The sequence below is a fragment of the Enhydra lutris genome, unplaced genomic scaffold (assembly GCF_002288905.1).
Source record: "Enhydra lutris kenyoni isolate GAN:26980312 unplaced genomic scaffold, ASM228890v2 scaffoldscaffold1, whole genome shotgun sequence".
Lineage (NCBI taxonomy): Eukaryota > Metazoa > Chordata > Mammalia > Carnivora > Mustelidae > Enhydra > Enhydra lutris.
The window spans coordinates 32,330,435-32,344,539 of NW_019154085.1; the positions used below are offsets into that span (position 1 = coordinate 32,330,435).

The 14,105-nt window shown below is 38.7% G+C and overlaps 1 protein-coding gene across 1 annotated transcript in view; it reads right to left on the reverse strand.

Annotated features, from left to right (window-relative positions):
• The window catches only part of LOC111141388 (phenylalanyl-tRNA synthetase beta subunit), a 72,430-nt gene that overhangs the window by 19,088 nt on the left and 39,237 nt on the right, over positions 1-14,105 (reverse strand). Inside the window, exon 16 of the mRNA XM_022493899.1 lies at positions 5,426-5,581. Coding sequence (XP_022349607.1) covers positions 5,426-5,581 — 156 coding nt within the window. The remainder of the gene's footprint in view (positions 1-5,425; positions 5,582-14,105) is intronic.

The window sequence follows — 14,105 nt, forward strand, 5'->3', positions numbered from 1 at the left end:
CATGGCTGCAGTGACACTGGCTCCAGCTCTTTAATCCCTTCCAAGAATGTAACAAAAGCTATATTTGAAGACTTGCCTCAAACACGAAAAAGAGAAGCAGAGGAAAGAAGAACTGTTTCTACACAGAGTAATAAGGTCAGGAAGCTTAAACACATCTAAACCTTTTTTCTGTTAAGCCTGATGCCTTAAAAATGATGCCTCTGTTGGCAACTAGTGTGGACACATCATATGGATCCCCCTTCTACTGGCGTCCAGAACAATTATGTAAATCAAACCATAAATGGAACACCTCCACTTCAACAGTCGTTCAACAGATATGCTGTATTTCCAAGCTCAAGTTACACTAAAAACCAGTGTGAAGACTAGAAAAACCTCAGTTTCACTCGTATATTTTTAGCATCTGAAATCCTTCACAGGTGTCCTAAAAAAGGAAAAGGTCATGACCTCCAGGTCAAATCGATGATCATTAGGTGTTACTGTAACAGAAGGTCTCTAAAGAAGCACCAGGAGCACATATGGTGCAGGATTAAATGTGCGTATTCCTTACACGGTTATTATTCATTTCACAAGATGAATTCTGAGCAGCGTGAAAACTAGAATGGTCAAAACAAAAAGCTGTAAAACCTACCTCTTAGGAATCTTATCTCAAGTTAAACTGAAGTTTTTTGGAGAACTGTAAATAAAACAAACAACTTGGTAAAAAAGTTAAAAAAGGGAAAAAACACAAACCAAAGTCAATGCAGCCAACCGCACATAAAGCCTCCCGCCTCCTACGAGAAATTACTTTTGCCACTGATTTGCCCAGCAACCATGTAACTGTCCTAAACACAGAAACACTGAGATTTTTTTTCTTGCCCAAAAGTGGTTTCTGAAAAGGACAAATGCATTCTGACATACATAATTTAGTTTGCAACAAACCACAAAAGGGAAGAAGCTTGTCGGCGGGGGGGGAGGCAATACATATGCTGCAATAATCTGATCCAATGCCACTGAAACACTGAGCAAACCCTTCTGAAACCCTCAAAGGCTCTACAGTCCGCTAAAACATTAAAGGTCCCCCCTCCCCCGTTAACTGCCCTTATTCTATCACCAACTCCATGTTCTGTCTCATGCTATGTTAAGTGCATAGGTGCTCAGCAAGGAAAACTCTAAAGCTAAGCGACATGGCTTCTACGTCCGGCTGTAGCCGCGAGCCCCGCATGCTCCTGCACAGATCCCTCAGGCTGCAGAGAGCGGCTACCTTCATAATAAACAAGGTTACCTTCCGATGTCAACAGAACGCCTAGGGATCAATGCAATGATTGATCAAATAAGCTTCCGGATTTCTCTCACAATGGACAGGGCCACATTTCTCAAAGGGGAATCAAATTCTATCCACTTATCCCCACCAAACAGCACAGCATAAAGGGAAGTCCATGGTGTTCATTAGAAAACACAGACGAAATCAAGTGTAACTGCAAAGAACTGACACTAGCAGGAATCTCTGGCAAACAGACTTAGCTCAATTATAAATGCAAAGCCACCAGGGACTTTTAATTATTAAAAAGTAAACCATATGCCAGAGTAACAGAAGACAACTCAGTAATCAAGAATGGTAGGAAATGGTAACTCTTAATCCCTTTCTATTCTTTATGATACTTTCAAGACCTTTTCTTTGCAGAAAAAGCTATATACAAAATAACAGTAAATAGGTGGAAATGATGTAGCTAAACACAGTCCACTACCAAATTCCTATATTGACATATTTATCTATATGATCTATATATGTGAGATTTTAGATGAATACCAGCTTTACTACTGACTTATTTTGACAAACCACTTACTTTAAGTAAAAAGACCATGTCTGTCATTAATCAAAATAGACTTAGAAATACCTATTAGAAATGAGGAACTATTATTTAGAATGACACTAATTCTCTTTGGTTTGATGGCTCTTACAGAAAGCGCTTAGAAAAAAAGATGTGGCCAAAGCTGGTGATAGGGACACTAGAACTAAATACCCTGTTTTATTTTCTCAGAATAGCCAGTTTAGATATACTGAAATATGTACTGGTCCAGGCCACCCATATACATAAAGAAGTTGTACCATAGTTTTTCAAATTACATAAATCTAGGAGATTTCATAGATGTCAAAACTTTAAAATGTTAGAATATTCTACTATGAAACCCTAAATAAATTCAAAAGGAAAACAGAATACTGACTGTTCTCATACTAAATCAAAACCATAGTAACAACTTGGTCTAAAAAACTGAATATAAATATTTACAACCATATGAAAAGGTTACAATCTATGAATGCATTTTCTAATTAAAAAAACAAAACTCCAAACCAAAACAGAATCTACATATTAGGGAAATTAAGTGAGAAGCATTACATATTTTAGCAACAAAATAAGAAAGGATTTAAATACTGCCACAGGTTTAGAATTACAAAAATCTGAAGACCGACATATACTAGCTGTTATTATAAAAGTTCCAAGTGGCATATACCATGAAATTTTCCAAATGCTAAGTGCTACAGCTCCTACCTTTCAGAAGTTCCTTGAATCAGTCTTCTCCTTGGAATAGCTATGCCCAGTACCGAAGTTCAAGTCCACACCCTCACTACTATAATTTAGTGTCTATTCTATCACAGTATACACACTCCAATACGTTCCAACCATCCTCTCTACCCCGACTCCCTATGCCACCCAACCTCCATATTGCTGCCAGATTAATCCCTTGGACTCAGAGATCTAAGTCCTATCACTTACTTGCTTAAAAAAAAAAAAAGCCTTCAGTATTTTTCTCCTAATTAGCTAAAATCCCTTATTCTAGCATCCAGGATGCTAAATATAGTCCTAAGCTTACTCCTCATCATATAGTCAAACCAAACTGCACTAGGTCCCATATGCCATCGTATTTGTCTTTCCTCATGTGGCCTGCCTTGCTTCCTCTGTCTCCACCTACTTCTTCCTTCAAATGCCCATCTGATTGCCCAGAAGCTCATTAATACTCTCCCAGATGCCCTCAGTTGCACTACTTCCCTCTTTGGAAACCTCAAGGCACTTGTCATATGGAGCAGTGTGGTACGAGAGCTGGTATGTGGTGCTCCCCTCTGCCCCTGCAGGTGCCTGGACAGCAGGGCCTGTCTTCATCTTGGTCTTCCTGAAACCTGCCTCATTAACTAGGAACTCGGATTCTTCTAAGAAATAAATGTCTAAGGGGCGCCTGGGTGGCTCAGTGGGTTAAGCTGCTGCCTTCGGCTCAGGTCATGATCTCAGGATCCTGGGATCGAGCCCCGCATCGGGCTCTCTGCTCAGCAGGGAGCCTGCTTCCTCCTCTCTCTCTGCCTGCCTCTCTGCCTGCTTGTGATCTCTCTCTGTCAAATAAATAAATAAAATAAAATAAAAAAAAAGAAAGAAATGTCTAAGAAGCTTACTAAAGCTAATATGAAGATGTTGGTTTTTGGTTTACAGAAACATCATTAATATAAAAGTTACACCTAAAAGTATCCTGCCCAAAAGATGTGGTTTGTACACACACACACACACACACACACACACGAATATTACGCAGCCATCAAAAAATGAAATCTTGTCAATTGCAACAACGTGGATGGAACTAGACATACGATGCTAAGTGAAAGAAGTCAGAGAAAGACAATTATCTTATGATCTCACTGATATGTGAAATTTAAGAAACTAGGCATAGGATCATAGGGGAAGAGAAAAAAATGAAGTAAGATGAAACCACAGAGGGAGACAAACCATAAGAGATTCTTAATTTTAGGAAATAAACTGAGGGTTGCTGGAGTGGAAGGGGTAGGGGGATGGGGTAAGTGGGTGATGGACATTTGGGAGGGCTTGTGTAGTAATGAACATTGGGTATTACATAAGACTGATGAATCCCAGACCTGTACCCCTGAAATTATAATACATTATATGTTAATTTAAAAAAAAATTTTAAAGTATCTTATCCATAATCAATTATGCTGCATTTTACCATTTCAGCTCTTTGCAACCTTTGAAGAAAAAGAAAATTATACCTCATATACATGGCATAATCTGTTTCAGAGAACTTTTATCCGGTTAGTCTGTTTATGAAGTGAAGATGCTAAGACTTCAGAAGGTAAAGAAGATGAGTCACATCAGCTTTCAGGCTGCTACTCATTTGGAGGACTGTATCTTAACACAAAATTCTAGAAGAGCAAACTCATGAAGGAGTAAGTAAAGGCACTGTGAAGGTAGGCAACTTGGTGCTGTGGGAGGGGCACTGGGTGGCAGGAGCCCTCAGTTCTCCTACTGACACAGTCCAGCTCACTCGACTTGCCCAGTCCTGGTTCCTTCACCTGTCAAACCAAGAACTGGACTTGCTGAACTCCAAGATCCCGTTCTAACACTTCCGAGTTTAGAAGGATAACACAGGTTTCAGTGGGTAATTGTTAATGAGAGATGTAGAAGAAAACAGTAACTCCCTGTCATATTTAATCTCTCAAACGTCATTAAAAAAAATAAATAATCTCACACGTCTTCTACCTAAAAAGGCCCATGTGTTTCAGGATTATTGCATTTTCAGAGAAGTCTTCAAATAAAAACAAAACATTAAAACAAACCAACAACAAAAAATAATCTATGAGGACTAAGAAAAATAAATGTAAGAAAAACAAAAACAGGTCCTCCGACAAACCTCACACCACTATATGTAGCTGCCAAATAACACTTTAAAAATAAAAAAACAATGTTGTGTCATAAGTTTAAGAGGCCAAATAATGATGAAAAATTGTCAGGTAAGCAGTAGGAACAAGCTGTTGGATATTTCTTTCAAGCTGTTTCTGGATCTCTAGTCTAACAAAACAAACTCAGATGCAAACTAAAGGGATACTAAAAGCAAAAACTCCAGAATGCCTCACATCAGTAGTACACAGACTCCGTCTGGTTAGCCTAACAGTTAGCCTAACTGAAACTCCCCAACACATTTTACTGCCCTTGGGCTTTTAGACAGGAAGAAGCTCACTCTTCCTCAGCCAGCCTTAGAACTGAATTACATGTGAAGCCTCTAGGATAACTTTCAGGTTTTTCCTTTGCCTTAAACGCTTCAGACAGGCAGCTTCTGAGTGCACATCATCAGGTCAGGTTCTCCCAGCGTCCAGTCTGGACTCCTGAGTTCAGAAGTCTCACCCTGGAGCTGGGGGCTTGATAGTGCCAATAACTATGGGCTACCACACTCAGCTAGAACAAAAGTATTTTGTGCAGACCTAGAAGACTCTACAAGCATTTTCCTAAGATGCTTCAGGGAAAAGGAATGTTTTCTGGAAAATACTAACAATTAAATGAAGTTCTATTTCCCACCTCCCCACCCCAATCAAACTGAAAAAAATACCAAAATGGGGCCTGGACTCTTCATTACATTATCACTAACTCTGGATTCGGCCGATCAGTCTTACCTTCTGATGCTTTGATCACATATCCGCCCTTCTTTTCACCAGGAGGCACATTAAGCAACTGCATGATTCTGTCCAGCAGCCCATGGATTATCTCGAACCCAGGATTCTTGTTGTAATAAACAGCGCAGAGATGCCTGTAGTTTCTTGCACCTACATCTGAAAAAATAAAAGAATTGGCCACAAGGCCACAGTGACCATTACTTAAGAAAGTATTGTGAGGGGCGCCTGGGTGGCTCAGTGGGTTAGGCCACTGCCTTCGGCTCAGGTCATGGTCTCAGGGTCCTGGGATCGAGTCCCGCATTGGGCTCTCTGCTCAACGGGGAGCAGGCTTCCCTCTCTCTCTGCCTGCCTCTCTGTCTACTTGTGATCTCTCTCTGTCAAATAAATAATAAATAAAATCTTTAAAAAAAAAAAAAAGAAAGTATTGTGAGCCTAAAAGGCATCTTTAGGAAACTTAGAGCTAGAGCAAATACTACTTATAGTAAATTGGGAGGAAAAAAAAAGAGACCACTAAGTTCAAAAAAGGTCGAAATTAAATTATATTGTTTGAAGAACACACATAGGTTGGAAAACCATGAAGTGAAGAAGGGAATAACTATCACTGAAGTTAGGATAGTGATTACTCTAGTAAGAGAAGTGATATGATGGGGAAGAGCCTCACAAGACGCTTAAGATACTGGCGATATTCTATTAGTTTGGATGGTTACCGGAGTATTTGCATTACAGTCTTCTTAAACCATTTATTACAGATACTCCTCATAACTAAAACATTGAAAAAAAGCAATAAAAGAAGAGAAGAACCACACCAATGTAAAAATAAACTAAAACAAAACAAAACAAAACAAAAACCTCTACACACAGGAAAAAGACTGAAGAAAAACATACCTAAATGTCAACAGAGGTTATATTTGGGCAGACACCATTTTTTCCAAGTCTTACCTATTTTCCAATTGTTCCTTGATTAGTATACATTATTCTACTTTGAAATCAGAACTTACAAAATGTACTATTTTAAGACAGACTTGCAGCAATCCAAAAGAACCCTGCCAGTGACTGGATAAATAAACTGGTTCATCCACACAGCAGAATACTACTCAGCAATAAAAAGGAACAAAGTATTAACAGACCTGACATCTTGGATGAATTTCAAGGGCATCCTACTGAATGAAAGATGCCAGTCTCGAAAGGCTACATTTAAGTGCATTTTTTGGACATTCTGGAAAAGGCAAAACAACAGCAAATGAGAACAGACAGTGGTTGCCAGGGGTTCAGATGTGGGGGGAAAATATGACAGGTAGGTTTTGGTCGTGACAGAGCTGATCTGTATCTTGTAGCCATAGTTACAAAGATCTGAAACTTTTCCCCTCTCTCTCTGCCTACATGTGATCTCTCTCTCTCTGTGTCAAATTTTTAAAAAGGGGGAGGGGTGCCTGGGTGGCTCAATGCGTTGGGCCTCTGCCTTCGGCTCAGGTCATGATCTCAGGGTCCTGGGATTGAGCCCTGCATCAGGCTCTCTGTTCGGTGGGGGGCCTGCTTCCCCCTCTGTCTCTGCCTGCCTCTCTGCCTACTTGTGACCTCTCTCTCTCTCTCTCTCTGTAAAAAAAAAAAAAAAAAAAAAAATCTTAAAAAAAAAGAGATCTGAAACTTTATTAAAACCTCTTTTCAAAAAAAAAATGCATAGCATATAAAGGTAAACTCAAATTCAACAGTGAGCATTTAATCTTAACAGATATATACACTTGTGGCCCTTTAATTCCAAAGGAGACAACTGCTCTGACACAAACACTGTATAAATACAGACTTCATTTTGGTGTTCAAATTACAAAAAGAAAAAGCAATTTAGTATTGGGGGTAACTGAAAATAACCTTTATATAACTTTGTATTAGCATGTACTGAGCAAAAGTTCTTCTACAGATTTATTCCTGTAGCCATTCCCATTGACAAAATATAAAATGTCTTTTACCTTCCAGATATCCAAATAAAACACAGATTTTAAGACATGATACTACTAAAGTAATATAAAAGTAAGCACATTAATGGAGTGAAAAGTGAAACTAACAACTGATTATCTACTATGTGGTAGGTACTTAGCACCTATCATTCTATCTATAATCTTAATTTTCAAGACAATCATGTAAAATGGGTTTATCATCCCTATAAAATAGGATAGGAAAAATAAGATGGAGAAACAAAGGCTCAGAAAGATTGTCTAGTGTCAAGCCAACTGGCTAGAGCTAAATGTAATTAATTATATAGTTAGTAAGTTATAAAAGCAGATTTGACCAGTGTCATTTAGCTCTAAAACACACGTTCTTTCTACTAAACAATGGAAATCTTAGTCTCTAAAGGATTTAGATGAGAAAGTCTCTGAAGGACTTAGATGAAAACAAATAATATAAGAACAAACTTATCGATATATACCTACTTAATGTTAGCCAAAGATACACATTCTTGAAATGGTTTTGATAGGACACATATTTCAGTATTCTCAAGTGTTTTATTTTTGAAGTCCTTAAACTAAAGGCTCTAGCCATCAACAACACTGTAATTCATAGAAAGTGTTCAGAGTGAAACTTCTGACTGAGAGAAATAACTGTTCTTGCCATATAACATTTCTTAGTGCCTACTACGATCAAGGCACACGGCTCTGGGTACTCCTGGAGGGATATAGTCAAAGCCAGCACAGGGTCTGCACAGACTACACTCTCAACAATTAATTTCTGAATAAATGGATAAAGCCTGGAAAAGGAGGTAAACACACACAGACACAACTATTAAACAAGATCAGGCCCAGCCAGTGGGCCCCATTCTAAGTCAGCACAAGAACTCGCTGATGTAGGAAAGAGAGTTCTGTACCACTGTCACTCTCGATCATTTCCATTTGCAAGAATAAAGAAATCTGGTATCTAAATGCTCTAAGTGAAGGTGTAAGAATAAAGATTAATATTAAAACCAGGCAGGCATAAAACCTCACTAAACCAACCACATGCATAAACTCAAATGAGGGGCTTGATTTCTCCATAGGAACACACACACGCTCGCATATGCAGGCATACTCCCTGAAGGGAAAAAAATGAAATGAAACAGAACTAAATTATCCCTTTCATATTACTGACTTGCTCCTGGGTATCTTTGCCATGTGGTACCCATTCGCTGGTGTCACATGCTTCCACTTTAACACACAGACATGTATTCAAACTACTTTGTTCCATTTTTGCTGGGAAAGAAGAGCCCAACAGTAATGCCAGCATTCAGACAGCTTTAGCAACATAAACTGAAGCTTTATTTTGGTAACCTTGTACCTTGGAATACTTCTTTCCTGATCTCTAAACTATGTAAAACTTACCTTTCTGATAAGAGGAGCAACATCTGGTTTAAAGACTTAGAATTTAGAACAAGTTGAGTGATTCTGATAATTAAAATGATGAGCTTAGAGTAAAAAATACAGGACTTAAATTATACTCAAGTCAAGAAAGGTTTCAGGATGTTTGCATAACACAAACACACACAAATGACCTGTATATCTCTGGATTCGATTCTGCAATATTTTTAAGAAAACCCACAGATTTTTAGGGCCTTGTACTAAATCCACTGTAAGAATTAAGCTATTTAGGCTGCCCTTCTTACTCCCACCACTGATTGGCCATTTTTTCCACATTTCCCAAGTGTTACCGCTCCCTCTAGACTTGCTTCTTCCCATCTTGCTAAGATACTCCCCTTGCTGTAGCCGAACTGAATTAAAGGAGGAAATAACCACATATTCAGTTCTACCCACTCCTCCTTGGAGAAACTGCTAGGTATAGTAAAATTCTCATTTCCTTATATTTTGCACTGAGGGACTATATTACATCACTAGAAGTTCACTCACTGCATGCCACAAAGTAAGAACTATTTAAATTTCATGCCAAAACAAGGGTTTGTTGGAAATGCTTCAGTTCTTTATAACTCGGTTAACAGACCTCTTGTGTCATACCATCAAACAATTCTGCTTTTTAAATGGGCCTGCCAAGTATGTCAGCCTAAATTACCAATGTATTTCACAGACTTCAAAGTACTGCCCGGAGAGGCTGATCTAAACCACCCAAGGGGGGCAGGGGGGGGTGGGTAGGGTGGGCTGGCTACAACTCCATAAGCTGAAAGAACATGCCAAATGACTTTTTTTTTTAAAAGAGGAGGAAAAAAAGAATGATGTTCCTCAGTGAAGCAAAACTACTGTCTACAACTCAAATTTTTCCAAATGGGCTCCTACTTGGTGTAGGGCCCCTTTCACCAAAGTACCAATGATAAGAAACAAATTAAGGATGTTAGGTTATGTTATTATATATGGACTGCCTGGAAAAGGGCAGAGTCTTTGAGAAAATGGCTCCATATCTATTCTCATATTCACCTGAAGGCCCAAATATAGATGCTAGAAGAAAGCCTACTGAAAAACCAAGAAGGCTTTCAAAGTAATCAGTGGCTGATAGGGAGCATGAGATTAGTAATCCAGCCAAGACTGAGAAAATAAAATGAAGCACCCTGATTTTAATTCCATCCAATACATTTCTTTAACATTAGTACCCAAGAGACTACAGCTAACATGGCAAATTTTTCATATCTCCTGAAGAATTTCAGTGTAATAGTAAATGATTCACAAAAGCTACAAGAATCCTGTGAAGACACACATCTTAAAAACTATCTAAGAGGAAATCTTTACACACTGTGTAAAGATTTGTGTGAAAGAGGAATCTTTACACACTGGTGGTAGGGCTGCAAGTTTGTTTAAAAAAAATCCTTTTTGGAAGAGAATTTAAGACAGCAATCATTTAATATGCTTACCTATGGACTGACCAATTCTATTTCTACAAATACAAATAAGTAAGGGTATAGGATATTCATTACAATAGACATGTTAGCAAAAACCTGGTAGCAGTCTAAATATTCAAAACAGTCTGAATTATTATGCAGTCATACAATGGAATATTATACAGCCATTAAAAAGAACGAGATGGACAGAATGTACTCACAGGGAAAAGGTAAAACATAGGACAGGTAAAGCATAATTCCATTTGTGTAAATGCTAGAAAGTATTTTTTGTAAAGATTTTACTTATTAGAGAGCAAGCGCAGAAATAGTGGGGGAGGGACAGAGGAAGAGGGAAAAGCAGACTCCCCACTGAGCAGGGAGCCCAGCGTGGGGCTCGATCCCAGGATCGTGACCTCAGCTGAAGGCAGATGCTTAACCAACTGAGCCACCCAGGTGCCCCAATACTAGAAAGTATTTATCTGTATCTATGGCTATACAGAGAAATGGACAACATATGGTTGCATAGGCAAAGAAAGTATCTGGCAACTTATTGTAAGGGTAGGATTAGAGAGAAGTTAGATACATGTATTTTTTTTTAAATGTAAAAAGAACAGAATTGCTCTTAATATGTATCTATGAAAGCCCTTAAAGGTGGTACAAATTTTATGAACATAAAACTTAAGAACAATTTTCCTTAAAATTTCTGTGTAACACCAAAGTACAGATTTTTTTTTTTTTTTTTTTTTTTTAAGATAAGGCTGAAAGCCAAGAAGTTAATATGAGGGGGAAAAAATCTATGACCTTCTCAGTGCATGAAGGAAAAAGTTATAACCTTATGGGTTGGCTTTTAGTTAACATAAACCTGGAATAGATTTTTATCTACTAAAAAAATACGGTATGCAATGCATGACAGAGCATATTATACTCACGTTTGCAGATTTTAACTATGTGGAACCAAATGTACTAAAATAACTTTCCATATTAAAAATGATGTTATTTACAGTTAAGATGCCATCATATAGGAGAATGATGCTATCAAATATTGTTAATGTCAATGTTCCTTACACCCATATTTTTTGAGTTATTAATTGGAAATTCTACATGCCAAAAATATGAAGTAGTAAAATTAAATTAATCCAGACTGATGACATAAGCTCTCTTCAGAAAACTGCATTCCACATGTGGATGCTAGATAATCTTCCATTATTTGATGGCTACAGAATTAATGGACAATTTCTCAGAGCTTAAGTATTTCTCAAGCTCATAATGAAAATGCTTATTATTAAGCTCTTTAACAAGCAAAGAATTATAAAAAAAACTATAAAGACCTGGCCCTCATATTCAGTAGGTTACAATATGGAACAGATCCATGAATGGTACAGAGAGCAAATTGGAAGAACAAACCAAATCCTATAACAGTAACTTATTTATGTTCTATGCAGCCATGGTAGCCCAAGGAGGAAAAAGGAACAAGAATCTTATATATTGCGATTAACATTAAAAGAGGTTCTGAATTTCCACATTCAAACAAGTCAGGGTAAGAAGTAGATCATTGTGATTTAGAAAAGCTACAGGAAAGGGCACCTGGGTGACTCCAGTTGGTTAAGTGTCTGACTCTTGATTTCGGCTCAGGTCATGATCTCGGGCTCATGGGACTGAGCCCCACAATGGGTTCTGTGCTCAGTAGGGAGTCTGCTAGAGATTCTTTCCCTCTCCTTCTGCACCTACCCCTGCTCACACCTCTGGGCCCTTCCCACCTTCCATCCCTCACCCACAAATAAATAAATCTGAAAAGCTTCAAGAAGTATGTGAAATTTTAGAAACTAGTAGAATAATCTGGGGGTGGGCAGAGAAAATGCAGCTTGTTACCAGGACTGTAGCAATGCTCTGGAGAAAGCAGGAATGGTCTGAGCAAGAAGTGAAGGCTTGGAGTGAGCATGCATCCTATGGCAAGTGAGGCAGCTGGAGCCCTCTCAGTGGTCAGGGGCCTGTAGCCTACTTCATCTACTATAATATCAAAACCCACAAGTCTCTCAGTGCCTAGTTCAAACTAAAGTACATGGTGATTTGATTTTCAAGATTCTCTACAGATACATGTCAGATTAACAACCGGACGACTGTATCGTGCTAAATCTAACCGACCCTGTACCCTTTACAAAGCCAAACTAAGTCATCTTTCTTAAGCTGTGGTTCCCTTTAAACTCAGACTCAACACGGTGAAGTGTTTTCTCCTGCCATCTCAGTGAGCTTCTAGGCATGCTGGCAGCCTCCGAAACCATAATGGAATAAACCGTGATGGCAGAATTCAACGTGCTTTTAATAAAAAGCCGGAATGTTGGACTTTGCAAAATATAGTTGCTTTTCTGGGCACAAAGATTAGCAGTTTACAAGTAGGTACTTTGCTCCCCTACAGTAATTTACTATTTTGTTTATAGTTTAGTTAGTCTTGCCATCGAAGTAGGAACAACTGAAACCAATCAAGAACTCACAGCAGCCTGATTTGATAGCTCCAGGGCTGCTTCTACTGACTTCTGCCATAAAGCTGAAAATGTACCCCACAGCAGAGTCTGCATTTAACTTCTCATTCCAAAGACACATGCCACTCTGCCCAAAAGGGATAAATCAGCTTAGCTGGTGGAGTCACGACTAATTTTTAACAAGGCAGCAGCAACTTTGGATCTTACAGCTCAATAAACGTAGCGACTGGCTCAGCCTTAAAGAACCGGAACGTGCGGGACTCCAAGTGGAAGTTTTACTATCCGAGAAGTGTGCCTGACTTAGTCACTAGACAGGCAGTGGGACTGACAGTCTCACAACATGGACAGTCAGTCAAAGAAGTCCACAAGAGCAAAGGAAACTGTCCAGTGAGGTCAAGCATGAAAACAGGGGCCAGTGGGCTTTCACTTACTTACAGGAATTTAAGTCAAACAAAATTTGTGGGAGGCATACTGAAATCCAGCATAGATTCCTTTTTCATTTCCACTGTGGAAGATACATTTGCCTACACAAAACTGACAGGAGGCTGAGAGTCAGGGTTTTCCTTAATGTTAGAAAATGACTCAGTGGCAATTGTCACTCCTTCTCTGTGTTCCCAGGGCCCCTTGTACACTCCTTTGGAGTACTACCTATAAAAATCTGCTCACTATCAGTCTCCCTCAAGACTGGAAACTCTCTCATAGTCCAAGCAGACCGTAGCAAAGAAAGGGAATTCAAAAAGACTTTTCTCCCAGTGCAATGAATGAGACTGTCTTGCTCCCTGTTGCCACACATCTCTGCCCCTTCTGAACCAGTACTTTGGGTATGGCCTCCACTAATGAAAATCTAGGATTTATACATTACTGGAAAATTCCTCTATCATTTCACTTTTAATGGACTACATTTTTTTTTTTCCAAAACAGTTTGAATACTTAGGAGGAAATGGCTAATATAAATACAACAGAAAAATGCTGACTGGCTTGAAAGGCAGTAAAAACATTTGTGCTCAATTCATTGAAGAGAAGTGGGTGATGAATTACTGAAAACACAGCATTCCTTAAAAAAATAAAAATTTCCTTAAAAACAACGCCGCCCCCCTACAAAACACAAAAACAAAAACAAAAACACATTCCTACTTCTAAGTAAATTGCCCCATCAGTACATTTTGGTTTTCATAACCTAAAAAAGATAGTGCACAACAGAAGAAAGGCCAATTAAATCAAATTAAGGATAAAAATGAGCCCCAAGTGCCTCATTTTTAGTGCCAGCAAGGTGACATTAACCCTTTAATAGCCAAAAGTCTCTAAGTCACTCTCACAAAAAATTACCATAAACCAAGATGCTATGTATCTGGCCTTAGGGACTCTAACAGTAAGAGCAGACACCAAACAGTGTTTATTATGTGGCTCGAACTTTTCA